This window comes from Crocodylus siamensis, chromosome 4 (genome assembly GCF_052110815.1).
Source record: "Crocodylus siamensis isolate JL-2025a chromosome 4, ASM5211081v1, whole genome shotgun sequence".
Lineage (NCBI taxonomy): Eukaryota > Metazoa > Chordata > Crocodylia > Crocodylidae > Crocodylus > Crocodylus siamensis.
This window is the reverse complement of record NC_143398.1, coordinates 150,400,933-150,419,477: the sequence shown is the minus strand read 5'-3', so window position 1 is coordinate 150,419,477 and position 18,545 is coordinate 150,400,933. Positions and strand designations below refer to the sequence as shown.

At 43.6% G+C, this 18,545-nt stretch overlaps 1 protein-coding gene across 1 annotated transcript in view; it reads right to left on the bottom strand.

The window, feature by feature from the left end:
* Positions 1–15,337: 15,337 nt before the first annotated feature.
* Positions 15,338–18,545, bottom strand: part of METTL2A (methyltransferase 2A, tRNA N3-cytidine) — a 32,432-nt gene continuing 29,224 nt past the window's right edge. Inside the window, exon 9 of the mRNA XM_090044142.1 lies at positions 15,338–18,035. Coding sequence (XP_089900268.1) covers positions 17,863–18,035 — 173 coding nt within the window. The 3' untranslated portion in view covers positions 15,338–17,862. The remainder of the gene's footprint in view (positions 18,036–18,545) is intronic.

Below are 18,545 nucleotides of genomic sequence, written 5' to 3'. Positions count from 1 at the left end.
TTCCATCTGGCCTGCTGAGTTACTGGAAGTTGGGAGCATGACCAGGGTGTGTGGCCTGCCACAGAATTCAGGAACATGGTCATTGGCAGCAGGGGGGCAAGACTGATACAGCCTTGCTTGGCCCTGCTGCTGACACTTGGCCACACACACCACTGCTGGGCCACTGCCATCTCCCCTTGCTGCTGGATCCCTGCCCTCCCACAGTCACTGCTGGACCCCCATCATCACCACCAGATTAACCACAGCCACCACTTAGCCCACCACTGTTGCAGCTGTTTGTCTCATGGAGTCAGCCCAGAGCTCAGGATGAGTTTGACACCCCTAGTGTAGAGGAACATTAGTCAAGTGACATCTGCAGTTAACATTGTACAGTTATATTCACATCACACATGCACTTCAGTTCAGCATGGGAGACTAGAAAGAGGAAGGACAAGCTTCTGCAACCATTGCAGCCCACCTTTAGCAGCATCCAAGACACTCCAATTCTTTTGGTTCCCGGCGATTCGGTCTTTGGATTAGGCTACAGTTCAGAGACACTAAACTGATGGTTGGTGATTCTGAAGCAATGAGCAGGAGTCAGACCTTCAGTATACTGGATATAGTTAGTATAGCAGCAACCTTCAAACCAGTAGGAGGAGTATACATGATCAATATGGTTAATTTCTTTTGGAGAGCTCCTTAGACTGTTTTTCTTCCATTTGCTGTTCTTCCTTCAGCTATGAAGTCACATACGCCATGATTCCTTCCTATTGGATGTTTAACATAGGAAGCTATGGGTGAAAGAGTAAGCACAGGCTGCAATGTCACTGATGTCCTGAAGGCATTCAGTTCCAGATTTTTTCCCTAGGGGCAGGCAAAGCAAGTATCCTGCCCCCCATAGTATTAAGCAGCGTTCAGGACCAGAGTATTTCTGAAAGATATGTTCTAGTCCAGTGGTTCCCAAAGCATGGTTGGTGGATCACGTGTGACCTGTGTCGCTTTGATGCAGCTTGCTATCCAGGGCAGTTCCTTTGAAATATCCTTTCAGGGGGTGAAACTTTGGGAAATGACTTGGGCTCCATGACTTGTGTATGAATCCCTGCGTAAGGTCCTGGTGGTAGTTGTTGGCAGGTGGTGGTGAATTTTTATGGCATGCACTTGCATATCTGTCAGGTCTGGATCAAGCATTGAGGTGGTTGGGAATGTTTCAGTTAAATACTTTTTCATTGGAAAATGATAGTTTCTTGAAAAAAAGGTTTTGTAAGAAAACTTTTCAATTAATTAACAAAATACAAAATGAAAATTTCCCTTTTTCTGGTTCAAAACCCCCTTTTTTAACAGTTAAGTGAATTACAGTTAAAACAACCAAAAAGGCCAAAATCAAAATAAAATGTTTTGTAATGATCAAAACGAAACATTTTCAGTCCTGAATGCAATGGAAGACCCTCCCTCCCTCCCTCTCTCCCTCCACCCCTGTCTGTATAGATGTTGGAACTTCCAGTTCTGGAACTTCAAGAGAAGCTTGTCTGGAAACTTGCAGAGGAGTGAGAGGTACTGGACAGCTTATGCATTTACTCTATTATATAAAGACGGGATATTCCAGCAGTAGGAATTTTAGAGATGTGTGCCCGAAGTACAGGATCAGATGGATGCTATCTTTATCCATGAGGGTATGTCAGCCCTTCTACCACCACCTTTTTCCCCTGCAGGGGTATTTCTACAGCATCCTTCTTTCTAGATGATTTCTTCCAAAGATTGCTCCTGCCTCTTTTGGTTTTCTTTAGTAGCAATTGTAGTTCTCCTGCACTGGTCTTTTTTGGGTGTCAGCAAAATCCTTGAAACAAGGAATTGTTGAGGCCTGAATTTGAATTCAAGGTGGAAAATATGTGCTAAGTTTTGATGGTTATTTTGATGATGTATGTAAAATATATTTGCTAGCTCTAATGGCAAGTGATCAGAAACCATGTCAGGCTGCAAACCTACTATTAAAAATGTGTTACTATTTTTTCTGTACCCTCAGTTTCTGAGCCTTTAAGATACGCTTGCTTGCTTCATTTTTTTCAATCATTTCTCCACAACATGAAAGATCCCCTTTTTTTTTGTAAAGAGAAAAGAGAGCTGAGATGCCCCAGTAGCTGAGATTCCAGCATCTGGGACCTTAAGGAAAACATAAACTATAATGAAACTCGCAATAAAATCATGCAAGTTGGTAATACTGCTCTGAGTTCCTTTCCTAAAAACGTAAGAACAAAAAGGACAAAATCCCCCTGAATATGCCCCCCAAAAACCCAAAAACAAACTCTCCAAATTTGGCAGTCACTAACAAGCACCCCGTTAGACAGTCTGAGGAGATAAAATTGGTTATACAAGAATTGAATTCAGCAGGTACCCTACCCCTTCTGATTTGGATTGCTCCTTCACTTAGGTGGACTTGTTAAGCAATGAACCAATTTAACCTTTTTTGCAGACCCCCCCAATCCCCTCCCCGCTCAATAGTCAATTCAAACCCTGTACCCAAAGGTGAACCACTTTGCCAAAGGGCTGAGTAGGGAGATGCCTAGAGCTAGGCAACAGGAAATGTAGGTGTGTCAGCACAACACTATAAATGTACAGTAGACTCATTCTACTGTGCAGTAGTGGGGCAGACAAAACCTGTGTTAATGCACAGAATTAGTAAATACACATCACAAAAAAGTGTGTGCCTGTGTTACTGTGGAGTAGTGCTGGTTATGGTGTGTTTAGTAATTACAGCGCATTAATGAATGTGTAGATTTTTTTTATTTAAAGTTTCTGTATTCCAGGCCAAATTAGCCAAAACAAATTCCAAATCCATGAGCTAGTCCACAGCCATAAGTGGCCCTACTACCAGCAAACATCCTCCACCCCCATTTAGGGCTTCATATGCTTCCAAAACCTTTGGCAGGCATCCTACTTGCAGGCCAAACCCTGGAGGCTTAGGTTTGGATGCCCCTGAGTTTTGGTTGCCCGTAGCCATAAGACCCCAAGAGCAAACTAGGGAGGAGTCTCCCCTTTCCATAAAGTGGGCATAAAGCCAAGACTTTCCCACTCCAGCAGCTAAGTGGGAGGTTTACTTGACATTACCTTGGCAGGTACTATCCCCATGCCAAGAGAGTGGTCTTCCCCGGGTGTAACTAGGAAGACCGCCCCCGTGATCATGGTGTTTCCCTTGCCAGGCAAGCATAGGACTATGCTTGATCTGAGCTGACAAGAGGCCGAGAAATGATTAATGAAAGTATAGATGTGCCCAGTATGCCTGAACTCCTGCTCCTCCTCAGAATTTAGGCTTCTAAGTCAGGGCTACAATACTGATTAGACAGGAGGCACCTACCAGAACCCAGCTGCCTGACAGAAGCACTGAAAGGCCAACATCAGCCACTCTTAAATACACCTAGTAGTAGTAGTGCAGGTGCCCACCTCTGGTCCACTAGCCTAAATGGTAAATACACTTACACAAGAAGCAGCAGACCTGGGTCCCAAGGCCCTCAACTGGGAGGGGACTCAAACTTACCATTTGTCAAGGGAATACCCCACCTACTAGGTTATTTGCAAGGTTAGTGGTTACTGTTCAAGCTGGACCACTGGGAAGAAGGGTCATGAGTGCAGGAGGAGAGCAAGTAAGAGAGTATGGACTATAGCCTTGTGCTTATTGTACTCTCTGGGGATGGGGTGGGAGCCCTGATTCTGCTGCCAAAATTATTCTAGTATGTTAGCCAATGTCTAAAGTAAAATGCATAAACAGTCCAGGGAACTAGCAAGGAGTGAGACCCAAGCTCAGAGAGGGATACACTCTGTTGAAGGAGGGGGTCCTGAGTTCTGGACTTAGCTGCACAAAATAAAACCCACCCTCTTCTTTAAAGTTTGATTTAGACAGCAAAGTAGTGACTCAAAATTCAAGAAATGGGAGATTTATAGTTGCCCATGTAACCTCCATGTACCTTTTTGCAGCTCTGTTGTGTATATTCAATGAGGCAAGGGTACTGCAAGAAAAAAATCAAGCAATTATACACTTACAGAGTGTAATTAAACACATTATAGATATGTCCATGTGCCATCCCCAGATGGGGAACTTATTGCTGGTACTTTGTCCTTGAGCCAGGGGTTGATCTGAGGGAGGAACAGACAAATCTTTTTCTGTTCAGGAGCTGGAGGGAGTTCCAACCCCATGTGGTACTGTTGGAGGGGGAAGGGCTAAAGGACTAATTGGGTCATGTACTGGGCTTCGGCTTTTTTACTAGAGGTTCAGTCTTCTTCCCACTCTCATCTGCCAGAATCCTCGCCTTCTCAGGCCTGCACCTCAGAATATTCCATGGTTTTGGCAGGCTACCTATGTCTTTCCAAGGAACACAAGGGAGGGGATGGAAATGGTGACTTTCAGCACTTTAAAAAATCTCAGCCAAAGCCGAATGGAAATTTACAGGCCAAAACAAAGTCCAAAAGGTTCTTCCTGACAAATATCAAAGCCCTGCCGCAAACAACAGAGGCAAGACAACTTCTCAAAGAAAAGGTTACAAGTAGCTTTTGAATGAGAAAGCATAATACAACCTCTATATAAGGGTCACTAGCAGCTCATGTACCAGGTAAAAACAGAATTTCTCAGCAGTACCTCGCATGCTAGCTGTTGATTCAAGTGAGTGTCCAAATGCTCTCCCTGCTTTCACTAGGAACTTCTGAGTGGCTACAGCAGGCAGCACAGTGATGGTCTTGATGTGGCAGAAGATTTGCTGTAATCAATATCAGCAGGATCCTTTGCTGTCCATATTCCTTTCCAAATATAGGCAGTCCTCGACTTACAATGTTTTGAGTTGCAACATTTTGCACTTACAACGTTTATAAATTGACACCCTGTTTCAACTTTATGATGTCAGCTTCGACTTTACAACACTTGATCCAATGCAACGCCACGCTAGCGAACAAGTTTGCTGTGTCGCTTGTCTCCCTAGAGGACATCTGTCCAAACTTATTTGGACACTTTAAGAAAGCAGACAAGACTCCAGAAAAACCTGCAGCCAAGACTCCTGAGAAGACTCCAGCCATGCACCCTTCAAAAAGTCCAACCAAGAGCCTTTCAAAAAGTCCAGCAAAGTCATCTCAAAGAAGTCCTTCCAAATCCATATGATTACTATTTACCATATAAATACATTTATATAGTTGTATTACTCATCTATAATTGATCAAGTACAAAATTCTGGGGTATTTTTAGTGAAAATAGGGTATCCAGCCTTGGTTCAGGAACCAATCCCCCATTTATAACGTTGTTTCTTATGAGAAAATTGGTTCCAGGTTACAACGTTTCAAATTAAGACAAGGTTTTCAGGATCCAATTGTGTCGTAAGTCTGAGGACTGCCTGTACACCCACTTTCAATTGATCTATTTATTGTCATGTATGAGTAATAGGCATGAACTTCAGTGAAGTGATATACTCTATTTCATTAAGTAGCTTTTGGAACAGAGAGAAGATGCAGACTCAGGCCCCAACAGCCTTACTGAGTGTTCTTAGTCTTTTCTTCATGTTTTCCCCAACCACACCCTGGTTCAGGGTACCAACCCCAGATTCTCTCCAGGAACCAAGGCAAATGTTTCACTTGTTTCTGACTTGCACCCTAGTTGCCTTTACTGGTAATTTTTCTTGTACACATGTATTCAACCTTACTTGTGATACAAGTTCCAGGTCAGGAAAGCACTTAAACATGTGCTTAATCTTAAGATGAATGCACTGACTTTGGTAAGACTTAAGCAAGTACTTTGTTGTATAACAACTAGGCTCAGTGTTCTTGCAGCTGGATTTCTTTAAGGTAGTTTTCTAATATTCAGCATTACCACGTAGCAGCCTGATCACTTCTTAGTTTTCCATAGCAGCTTATTGACAAACTGGCTCCCCGGCACGGATACTCTTATACCAATGTAGATGAACACATTGTCCTCTAGCTGTCTCTGCATGGAAGACATGCTATACTGGTATGAGGGACCTTGACATTGGCCTTCAAGCTAGGATCTGTATTGGTAGAACTATGCCAGTAACATATACATTTATGTCGTGTCCCAGACAAAGTACATTACTGCATGAACTAGGTGTAGGCCAGCTTTTTCAAATCCAAATAGACACACGTGCACACTAACTGCTGTCCTGTTTACCAGTAACTGCTAAATTTACAGGACAAACATTTCACACAGGACTCGGTATAAGAGAACCAGAGTGCATCACACTTGCAGGCATAGACCATTGGCAGAAGAGTACAGCTGTACATGATTTGTCCTTGTTTAGGTTCACAGCTGATCTGGGTTCTGCTGGCATTGTGGAAAGACACAGAAATAAGGGCTATAGAAACAGGCTGTGATCATTTTGATTTCCTTTTGCACATTACTTCTAGCTCTACCCTATGAATAAGAGGGGGCCAGCTGAACTGAGTTTAGATGGAGGAATCAGATGGCTAAGGAATCACTAACTCTTCTTTTGTGACTGCATTTATTGTTGTGCAGAGACTTATTTTGAAACTCAGACTTTTGACAAGGTTGTAGCTTTCCAAAAATTCTTTGCATCCTAATAGTGTCTACAATGGCCCAATATACTAGTCACCACAGAGAGCTATAACAGGAGAGAAAGAACTTGCAAGGCTGCCCCAGATAGCTTTCAGTCTCAATATGTGAGGCAGATGAAGCCTGAAAGAGGAAATAGACAGTGGGAGAGTGACTCATGAAGTTGTACAGCAGACCAGTGGCAGAGTGGGAATAGAACCCAGGACTCATGATTCCCCCACTCTAGTGCCGCATTCACTGGACCTGCTGCCTTAAAGAGCAAGCAGAAACAGGTCATGGTTCTCCTGCCACATTGTGCTTTGTCTTCCAGAGAACATCCAGTGGCACCTGGAAAATAACAGAATGCATCTTTCTCCTCTTGCTGCACCCGTATCCCCTCAATCATTTCAGAAGATTCCTCCTCAAATCTCTAAAAGGTGACAACCCTACTGCCTTGTCATTCTCCAGGCTTCCTGTTTTCCTTCACTGAAAACACCCCAGCTGCCACTTACACTAGGAATATCCCATTTAAAAGAAGCTTAACATTTGAATTCCAAATTAATGGAGAAGTGGGGAGGGAGACCATTGAGACAATAAGCTATTGACTTCATTGCAGCCATCCTGCTAAAGGAGGAAAGGTTTTTTTAATGCATTGGTATGATTATAAACAAGGCCTAAAAGTGCTAGTTTTATATTGAGAGAAAGGTTCTTTCTGCTTATTCTTATTTTGTATTTGTTCATTATAAAGACATCATGCAATTCTCATTTCCAGCATTTTCCACTCAGGAGTCTCAAGATTGGAACAGCAGGCAGGACCTACTCCAGGTCAGGACAGAGGTGCATTAGCAGAGCTGGATGAGGCCCAGGACTAGAAAAGCAGGGAGTATTGCAGATCAGGTCAAAAGCTTGCTGAAAGATTGATGGAGAAAGCCCACATGATATCTGTCCCTTAAAGCTCTAGCTTAAACCAAGGCCATTTGCTTGCTGTTCTCAAAAGTACTCCCAATTACAGAGAATTATCAATTAGACAGGAAACAAAAGTATACTTGCCCATCAGTTTTTGCTTAGCTAAGAGACTGTTTAAATCCTAAAGCAGAATATACAGCCCTATAAAAGGATATGGCTACATTAATTACTGCAGGCTTGTATGGCTGCAAGTTTTTGCATGAGGCCCAAGTTAACAAGCAAACAGGAGTGTGGCCCATGATGTAGGGTGTTGCCTTTTACCTAGTACAAAAATCATGACATTTCTTTTATCTTATTAAAGAGTGTAAATTTAAAGGGACTCCGTAGGCTTTAAATAAATCATGTTTTGAATTAAAAACACTCTTTCTTGCATTGCTTACAAACCCTTGGGAGATTAATAATTTTTCAAATTACTTTCATTAATACCAATTATGGAGTTTGTTTACTTCAGTAAATAATTCTTCCAGGGAGACAGAGCTAGCCCAAGAAGGGATAGCTCCCTCTGGGGACCCAGAGGGAAAAAGAACTGAAGGTAATGTTTCAGGAAAGGCAACTATGTTTCATGGAAGCAAAAGCAATATCAAATAGAAGGATAAGGCTTCTAGGATTCTTAGTATCATAGAAAAGTAGGGCTAGAAGGAACCTCTGGAGGTTATCTTGTCTCACCTCCTGCTCAAGCTAGGATCAACCCTACCTATACCATCCCATAACAAATGTTTAACAATCTATTCCTAAAATAACACAAACAATGCTGTCACACAACTACAAGTCATATTGCCCCCAAATGCCAAGAACACCTTAACATGCTACAGATAAGGCATGGTACTGTCCATGTCCTGTTGCTGCAAGGACAAGAAGTACTTCTTGAAGTACACTCAAGAGATTGAAGGAAGAGAACCATGCTACAGAGGAAGGCAAAAAAAAATCCCACAATCCATGCTGAGTTGATTGGGAGGTAAAATTCCTTCCTGATCCCAAATATGATGATCAATTTGACACTGAACAGAGAGGCAGGAACCACTAACTGGGAAGCTCCAGGTTTTTTAGTTTCAGCAGGACCACTGGTACACCTCCATCAAAATCAGCAGGAACACTGGTACACCTCCACCAGTCTTTGCTGCAGTCACAACATCTAATGCTTTTGAGGAAGGTGTCCCCCACCCCATACCCGTAGGGACAAGAGGGGTAAAAAAATCCTTCCAAGCCTATGTGGCAATGAACAAAGCCCAGAAGCATGGGAAAACCAAACATTCTCCACACTCTCTCGTACTGCAACCTGGGGATTGTAAACACAAACCCCTATATCACACAGTGTAACAGGAGAATAGGAAGTTTTGGCCCTCTGATCTCCTCCATACACTTCTCAGCTCATTTAATCTTCATTCATAAATAGAGTCAGTCATGGATCTCTTCTGGATTCTCTTCCTGCTGTGTATATTCCTTCCCAATTTTCACCTGGTCTTTTCTGCTTGAGTCTACAGTTATCTTCTCAGGATATCCCAGTGTAGTTGACAGTGACAATCGCTGGCCAATTTCTTGCCTTTCTTTGCGTGACTAGCCACTTCTGTACACTTCCGTAGTGATAGTTTGACTTCCTGCAATGGCTAATCAAGGTGTCGACTGTCCTCGCCTGCCATGACTTTGACGTTGCAACTTTGCTAAGGGAGGTAGTTCTTATTCCCTACTACTTTGGCTCTCGTCAGCCACACAGTGTTGTCAGTTGGGGCTCCGCCTCCCCTACACCCCACCTAGAGCCAACCCGATGACTGCGTTTCCAGAATGTGCAAGGAAAACAGCTCGGGTCCAAGTCCTTAACAATCCAGGATATAATTATTAGTACAAGATCTCTGTGGCCCGCAAATGATGGGCTATAGCACTCCTTGATAATTAAATCCAGTAACTCAGCCATAGGTACAGCTATTCAAAACAGTCCCAAAAGGGAGTGAGTATATACTGAATAGTGCTTGTTACTCCCTTACTCACAGTTTTGACGTCCCCTTCTTCCCTCATCTCTTGCAGGGCTCTGTGTTCCAGCTCTGGTTGTCTGGCTCCAAGTGCTATGTTGGTTCTCCAGGTAAGTATCTTTGCTCCTCCAAGCCAGCCTTAGTAAGAAGCACTTTCTGTGTGGGCTCCCACCAATTGCTCCTGTTGGGGCATACCTTCACTGTGTGTGGCTCTGCACAGTGCAGGGAACTCGCTTCTGTTTCTCCTGCTGTTTCACTCTGGGCCATTTTTAAGCTAGCACATCCTTTCCACCTCCTTAATTGATGCTGGCATGCAGTTATAAAGTGTTCCCACACTGGTACCATTTGTTCTTTTCCCAGTTCCACTGTTGAGGATACCAACAGATTCTTTGATGACTCCAATGTTCTAGGTAAGTTTCTGCTTGGAGCAGATGCTTCCTCCCTACCACAGCTCGTGGCAGGAGCTTCTTCTCTGCCATACCCAGTGATGTGTTGTGCATATGCATATGTGAGGCTTCTGAGCTTCCAACTGCCACTTTACAACACACTCCAGGAATAGCTACTCGTACATCATTCCTGACATATTCAACCTCTTCTCGAACACCTCTAATAATTTCATAACTTCCCTAGGCAGCCTATTCCCCTGCCCCTGCCCCTCACTATTCTAACAGTGAATAAGTGTTTCCTGATATCCATTCTAAACCTTCTTTTGCTGCAACTCCAAAGTTTTTATAATTTTTGTTACCTGCCTTTGGATGCCCTCTAACTTTTCCACATCGTTTTTGAAATAGAGCCCCAAACTGTACTCAGTACTCTACATAAGACGTAACAGCATCAAGTAAAGTGACACTATCACCTCCCATGTCTTACATTTAATACTCCTGTTGATACAGCCCAAAACTACATTCACCTTTTCCAGCTGCGTCACACACTGCAGACGCATTTATGATCAAACCAAAACTCTAAGATCCTTCTCCTTTGCTTACAGCTATTGAGCCAGTTGTCTATCCATCTTGTAGTCATTTGTCTAACCCACATTTCTCACGTTTGTTTATGAGAAGGTCATGTAGGACTTTGTTAAAAGCCTTGCTGAAATCCAGATACACTATATCCACTGTATTCCTTTCATGGACCCAGCTGGCTACTTCTTGAAGACAGAGATCAAGCTTGTTAGCAAATCCATGTTGGCTACTCATGATCAGCTTTACTCCTCCAAATTCTTGCAACTGGATTTCCTTAGAATTTGTTCCAGTAACTGCCTGTGTATTGAAGTGGGACTAACTCAGGGAGTAGTCAGTTATTTTAGCTGATGAGCCACTTAAGTTTTGGTGAGCAGTTGAGGGCCACACACATAAGATCTTTGAGAAATTTTATTTCTTATTTTATCTATAATTTTAACAAATTACAGATAAAAAACAATTATATACTAAAAATCAAACAGCTAATCTATTTTATTTTTATTTTTAAAAAGTAATTTTCCTGATTTATCTTTTTTGAGTAATATGTATAGAGGGGATTGGATGGTAGCTCAGAATAAAGTCTTATTCTTGTATATTGCATGGGTGTGTATGTGGGGAAGGAGGGAGGTGGGGAAGGGCAGGGAGCATGTGCAGCAGAGCTCACTCAAGTGGTGAGGTGCAGGTGAGTTCCACCTCTCCCCCATCTGGCCAGCGGCTGCCCCCATGGTGCTCCACATGAAGCCAAGTCCCACCCACTCCTGCATGGGGCAGCCCATGCTGTGGTCCCACCTGCACCTGCTGGCCCTGGTCACTGTGCAGTTTCCCAGCTGTGCTACTCCCAGTGTGGTTGCGGCTGCCTGGGTACTTCTTGGCTTCCCCTCCCTCCAGCAGCAACTCCTCCTGGGCCTTCTGCACTGCAGTGCTCCAGGTGTGTGTGTGTGTGGGGGGGATGGGCAGTGCTGCAGCCAGGTGGTTCCTGCCTCAGCACATGGGCTCCAGCTTCGGGCTGCCTTCCATCCACTTTGCCCATCCAACACAATGAGCTAGCCCGTGGGAGGCCGAGTGAGTGGAAGGCAGCTGGGAACTGGAGCTGGAAACCCATGTGCTCGGGCAAGGGTCACCTTGCTGCCCTCCAACCCGAGAGTGGTGCAGCAGGCACAGGAGGAGCTAGATGAGGAGCCACTGGAGGCAGGGGAGCCAAGCAGTACCAAGCAGCTGCAGCTGTACCAGAAGCAGCCCCACCAGGAAGCTGTTCGCACTAGCCAGGGCTGAGGCTAGCATGTGGGAGTGTGGAGCAGGCTGCCTTGGTGGAAGCAGGCAGGACTCAGCCCCATGAAGTGCACTGCTGGGGCAGCCATGGCCTGGATACAATCAAGTGGAGGGTGCCCACCTGTGGGCTGGATCCAATCAGTTGGTGGGCCAGATCCAGCTTGCGGGCCATATTTTGTTTTTTGCCTACCTGTGGATTAACTAGCCTGTAAGTCGCCAAGTCTTCCTCTTTTTTTTTTTTTTTTGAAGAGGAGCACCATGTTGGCTCTTTTAGTTCTCTGTTATCTTGCCATCTCCCATGACTTGCTAAATATTATTTTCAAGAGCTGTGAAATCCATTCTGACAGTTCCTCCACTATGTTCATCAGACTTTGCTGGCTTGACATAATTCAAACCCATCAAAATTGTGTTATCTTGATCTTCAGCTTCTTCATTTCCCTATTCAAATAATTCTTGTTGGCTATCTGGTTGCAACTTATTTCTTGGGGAAGGCTAAGGAAAAGTATGTGTTCAGCATGTCTGCCTTCTTTTCATCTTCTAAGTGCTCACCCCAGATATTTAACAGTGGACCCACAGCTTCCTTGGTCTTTCTTTTCCAGCCAGTGTATTTATAGAATCTTTTCTTCTCATCTTTAATTTCCTTTGCTTTACCCTTTTTCACCTTCCCTTCCTTGATTCTGCTCCTGCAAGTTCTTGCTATTTTGTGGTAGGCTTCCTTGGTGGACTGCCCATTGCCTGTATGCTTTCCCTCTGCTTTTGAAGAAATCCTAGAAGCAAACCGTGTAGCCACATTGGTTCCTTGCCATTTTTCCTGTCAGAATATCTTCTTTTTGAGCCTCCAGTACTGCGCCCTTTAGAAGCTGCCAGCTCTCTTAGGACCTTTCATTCTTCAGTCTGTCCTCCCATGGCACCTTGCCTACCATCTCCTTGAGTTGTTTGATGTTCACCCTTTTGAAATCCAGTATCTCAGTTCTGCTGACCTCATGTTTTCCCTGTGTCAGAATCATGAATGCTATCATCTTATGATCACTTTGTGCCGTGTGTCCCATAAGCTTCACAACCTCAGTCAGTGCTTCCCTATTGGTCAGGAAACTATGCAATATGAATGATCCTCTAGTCGCATCCTTAACTTCCTGGAACAGAAAATTGTTCTCCAGTTAGGAACTTGCTTAACATTTTGTTTAGCAGTATTATTCTTCCAGCAGATATCCAGAAACCTGAAGTCCCCTAACAGTGCCATGTCATAACTTTTGGATAATTTTTACATGAGGTGTTCTTCAAGGAGTGCTTCATGCAAAATTATCCACCTCTGCTTCCTCACTTGGCAATCCGTAACAAATCCCCACTATCTTTTCCCCTTTCATTTTCACCCGTATATACTGATCACCTGGCCTTCGTGCTCCTGAACCCTGGAAAAAATGTGTCTTTATATATAAAGTGTATAAAAAGTGTTTCTTATATATATTATAAGGAAGAAATAAAAGATGATGCCCACCACTTTTTCTCCCAACCCCATCCTTCCAAAACTGAGTGTACTGCTCAGTGTTGATGACCCAGCAGTAAAAGCTGTTCCACAAACTCTCTGTAATACCAATCAAGTCAGTTTTCTTTACAGGCTGCAACTTCCAGTTCATCCTGTCTGTTCCCCATATGCTTTATATATGCATGCATGCATTTGAAGTATTTTGCATTTTGACCTACTCATTTCCCTCTTCCATTACTTTTTGCTGCTTATGTCTCTGGCTCTTTCATGAGATAGGTTTCCTCCAGTTCTCTCCCCTCTGTATTGTTTGCTCTGTGGCTGGAGTACTTTATTCACTATCTTCCATGAAACCTAGTTTGAAGTCCTCCTTATTAGGTTGTCTAGACTATGCCCAAAGATGCTCTTTCCTGTACTGGTCAAACGGATCCCATTGCTTGATAGTACTCCTTCTTCCCTGAACATCTGTCCATTGTTAAGGAATTCAAAAGCCTTCACATCAACACCACTCTCTTAGCCATGTGTTTACTTCCACGGCAGTTGTTCCTGCCTAGGCCTTCACCTTCCACAAGGAGAAATTGAGAACACCACCTCTGCTCCACACTCCTTAATTTCCTTGCCCAGAGTCTTTTAATCTTGTCCAATTTGCACAGTATCATTCCTGGCCATATGGTTGGTGTCTACATGAGTGAACAGGAAGGCTAGTGGTCTGAAGGATGGATGAGCTCTACAAATCTTTGTGATATCCTAAATGCAGGCTCTGCAAATAACATCTGCCAGGATGGCAAATGGATGCTTACACTCCCTGCAGGAGGGAGTCTTCAGCCACCACCATTCTCTTCCTTTTTGGTGTAGTGGTGTTGGAGCTCTCAGACATGGGGCCCTGGACTTGCTGACTTTTGGACCATGGGGCCTATTTTTGGTCCTTGCTGGGCACTGTCTTCTCCTCTAGGTTTTCCCCACCTGTTCAACTGGAGAATGCTTGAAAGCAGTTACTGACATCAATCCATATCTTTTGGATTCTGGGGACTCTTTCTGGTAGTGACATCCTGCCACTTCTCTGCCACGCTTTTTAGCCTCTTCTGTGCCAGCTTCTCGTGACTTCTATCCAAGAAGTCGTCTTTTTTCCTGAGAGCACACACCATGGATGCCTTTGTCCAACTCTTCAATTTTTCCTTCCAAGATAAACATTAGCTTACACTTAGTACAGATAGAGTGGCCTCTACTTTTTGGGAGGAACACAAACATGGTGCAACCCATGCAAGTAATGATTGCTGATCAGTCTAAGTTTATGCCTCCTATGCTCCCTGGAGGACACCTATGTTGTAGAAAACAAAGAAACAAACAAAAAAATAAATCACCCCCTTCCACTGGCTCTCTCCTCAGGCAAACTTTATCTGTTTGCAAAGGACTGCTTTTTATAAGTTTTTCTGGCTCTACCCCTCATTTAGCTAGACCAGCTGCACCTGACGCAAAGTACCCTACACAGAGCTGCAAACACATATCAATCAGGCAATCACTAATTGCAAAACAGGCACTAATCTACATAGGGTGCTGCACAAAGCTATCACTGGTAGCTGTACAGACCTGGTTTAACAGATAAACCCAGGTTTCAAATAGGAATCCATACTGTTAAAAACATTCTGACTAGTGATCTTCCCGAGTTCTCTGCAACAGAAAATTTGCTCTTATTTTTACAAACTCAAAAAGACAAATGAAAACTAAAAACAGGCATTTTTTGAAAGATGCCTCGAGTCTAAAGAGCTTGAGAACCATCACACTAATCAACACCACACAGGAAGCTAATAGAGGGAGTTTGCCTGGGGGGCTGAGACAGCAGAAGAATAGCAGCACTGTGGTGGGATTATCTGGGAAAGGCTTTGCTGGGAGCTGGTAGTTGGAAAACCTGAAATTTTGGGTATCTGATTTGTGGTGTTTGTAGTGCCTTCTTTCTTGCGCTTGTGTCAAGCAGCCACTTCTGCCTCCACGTTGTTCACTAAGCCACTAGTTCCTCTGTACTAGCAAAGCACAGCCTTCTGTAAAACCAAACACAAAAAACTCCAAGAACCTACTTCCAGACCAGGAGCTGAATTATTTATTTAAAAGACTGGAATACTGAACATCCTCTGCAGGCTACAGCTTTACAATAAAGCTAGTCTGTGGCAAAAACATCATCCTTCCCTTTGGAAAACAACCCCGAGAGAGAAAGTTGTGCTCTTTTCTGCATTTTAAAATCTCTCTGAATGGAAGAAATTCCACTTGCTTACCCTCACCCCATTTATTTGCCTTTGAAAGAACAGGAATTTTGAACCTGGCCTTCTCTCTACCATGAGTGTGGTTTGGAAGTTCTTTCAGTTCCTAAGAAAAGGGGCAGGGTTGTATCACATCTAACGAGGGCTATTTTCCAAGTTGTTTATTTCGGTATGACAAATACATCTATGAAAATCCTCAACTTAAAAATAAATAAAATGACCTCCCTCTCTTACTTCACCAGCATGTAGGGAGACTCCAGGGTCACCTTTACAACTACAAGAGCATGCTCATTCATGGAACCTTTCACTCAGCAGAACTGCAGATCATGTGGGGGTTGTGTCATGTATTAACACTACCAGTTGCTATAGAGAGTAAAAGGTCAGATGTCATCCCATTTCCAGACACTGGTTCTTGCTAGATCATTGATGGCTAAATGAAACATACCTCCACGAGCTGCTGACTTCCTCCTGGGCAGTACTAATAGGTTATGACCATATTACTGTTAAACTACACATATTTAATAGATTTCATAGACATTAGGGCTAGAAGGAACCTTGTGAGATCATCTGGTTCAGCCTCCTGCCCAAGAGGCAGGAAGTCAGCTGGGGGCAGAAGACCCCAGCAGGATAATCATCCAAGTGCATCTTGAATGTGTTGAGTAGGTGCTCGCACCAGTTCTGCGGGGAGTCTATTCCAGACTCTGGAGACTCGGCTGGTAAAGAAGTTCTTTCTAATGTCCAGTCTAAAATGGTCCTCCAGCAGTTTGTGGCCGTTGGACCTTGTTTTCCCTGAGAAAGCCCTGGTGAACAGACGTTCTCTGAGGTCCTGATGAAAACCCTGATATACTTATTGGCTGCCACCAAGTCCCCCCTGAGCCTACACTTAGCCAAGCTGAAGAATCCCGTGCCTCTCATCTTCTCCTATGGCCTGCTCTCATGACCTCTGATCATGTGTGTGGCTCTCCTTATATGTAATGGAACAGGTACTTGTAGTCCCAGTGTGTACCACAATGTGGCTGCAGCCCCTGTCCTTTTCTCCTTCCAACTCCACATGTAGAGGGCACAGAGTAGGCACTGCAGAGAAAGTAGGTTGTAGAGGTCAGAGATGAAAAAGGGAAGAAACAACTGGTACTCACATGTGCTCCAGACTTCCTCTCCAGATCCCCCTCCCAAAGCTACTCAAACCATTTTTTCTTTTTAAGCCTAGCTCCCTTTTGCTGACAGTTTTAGAAACTAGCTTAAAATTCCTGTCTCCTGACCTTCCCCAAAGTATTAGTATGAAAACTAGCTCCAAGAAGCAATGGCCTGTTCTGTCCTATGGTTTCAAATCAGAAGGGAAGCCTTTCTCTCACACTGCACTCTGTCCTGCACTCAAAGATATTCAAACTGATCCCTGCAGAGAAACTGCACTGAAGTTCACTTGCTTCTGTGGAAGGCTTAAGTAGTATTGTTGAACTTGGTTGAGAAGCTTTACCACAAATTAAGTCTTTTATTACAGTTCTAATACATACTGTACCACACCATTTATTAAAAACAGATTAGACATTTCAAGCAGTAGACAGTACAAACATTTGCTCCCAAAAGATGGCATACATTTTTTGTTAGCTTTAACTCCTTGTGGAAAGTTTCCATTATGAAGTTAAATAATAGATATAATTCACCAACTGACTGTCTTAAAGAGTGGAAGGTGAACCTCTCTGAGCTGGTTTACAGTCAAAGGTGTGAATTTACAATGCTCCAACTACTCTGCACTCACTCCTTGTGTGGACATTCCTAGTGCGCACCAAGTATGAATTTACTTACTCCTCTTTCAAAGGTGACAAAGAGCAGCCACGTGGGCAGTTAACATGGAGTGGCTAGCGCACTGTAAATTCACACCTTGCATGATAACTTCCTTGTATAGACAGGCCCCAAGTTAGCCACAGCACAGGGCTAGAATACATCTGCATGCCTGAGCCAGCCTTACATCTTAAACTTAATAGACAACTCCTCTTGTTGTAGCTGATCTACAGGTTACGCAACTTTGGTCTCTGACACATGGAGCAGCATAATGACAAAATGGTGATGTGGGGCAAGAACCTGGGAAACTGGCAGTAGACATGTCCCCCACTGTCTCGTGAACTTTTGAATTGGCAGAAAAGATCCAAATTCCCTTGTTTTAAGGCAGTTACGAATTCTGCACAGACTCTATAAAAGACACTCAATGACCATCATTTGGGTAAAATTGTGTCACCAATAATTTTTAAAAAGTCCAGTAGCTAGACATTAAAAACACTTATCCTTTGCCTACTTTTAGAGCATCCATCTCTAGCACAAAACTTCCATCTTGCCCATACAATGTGTGTACTTTAGACATGTCTGTACATGGTACAAAGACCTAAAATTGAAGAGGGTGCAACAGTCTTTCCATGGCATGTTGCTGCACAGGAGACCAGCAAACCCAGACAGGTGATCTTCCTTAATGAATGCACCCATTTGGCTCATGTCCTGGGGAAAGGGGCTTGCGGTATTTGCACTGGATCCACACTCGATACATTGCCACTTGCTTCCCACGATTCACCTGCAGGCGCCGATCAACCAGATTCTGGACTTTTTCCAATCCGGCCGTTGTGAAGAGAACATCCAATTCATCTATGAGGAGTGGAAAAGGTGGTTAGGAAAGTAGAAGTGTTTTCAATTGACACTTATTTTCATTATAGCCTAAATTGCTCTAAGTGGGGGCCTGCAGGAATCTTTAATGGTTAAAGACAAGCCAAGCCAAGCCAAGCCGAGACAAGGCTTCAGCAACATCAGGAATGAATTTATGCTCCCTATACTGTCTGATACCTTATACTTAAATGGATGAGAACATAGGACTTTTAAGGTTAGGGACAGCTGAACAAGAGCATATTTTTAAAGGGGTTTGATTAAGATGCTAAGTACCTTCAAATGTTCCCAAAGTCCATGGGACTAGAAGATGTTCAGCACCTTCTATTCAGAGGACCAGGCCTATGCTTTCAAAGCCACAGGTTTAAGCCCACAATCTTGTATATTTGACAGGAATGCTATTCATAATGGTTCATTTGCAAAAAATTCCAGAAAAGCTGCACTTGTGGAATAGGTCAAGCTGGGCATCAAGTGTTTTCAAGGTTGGAAACGTGT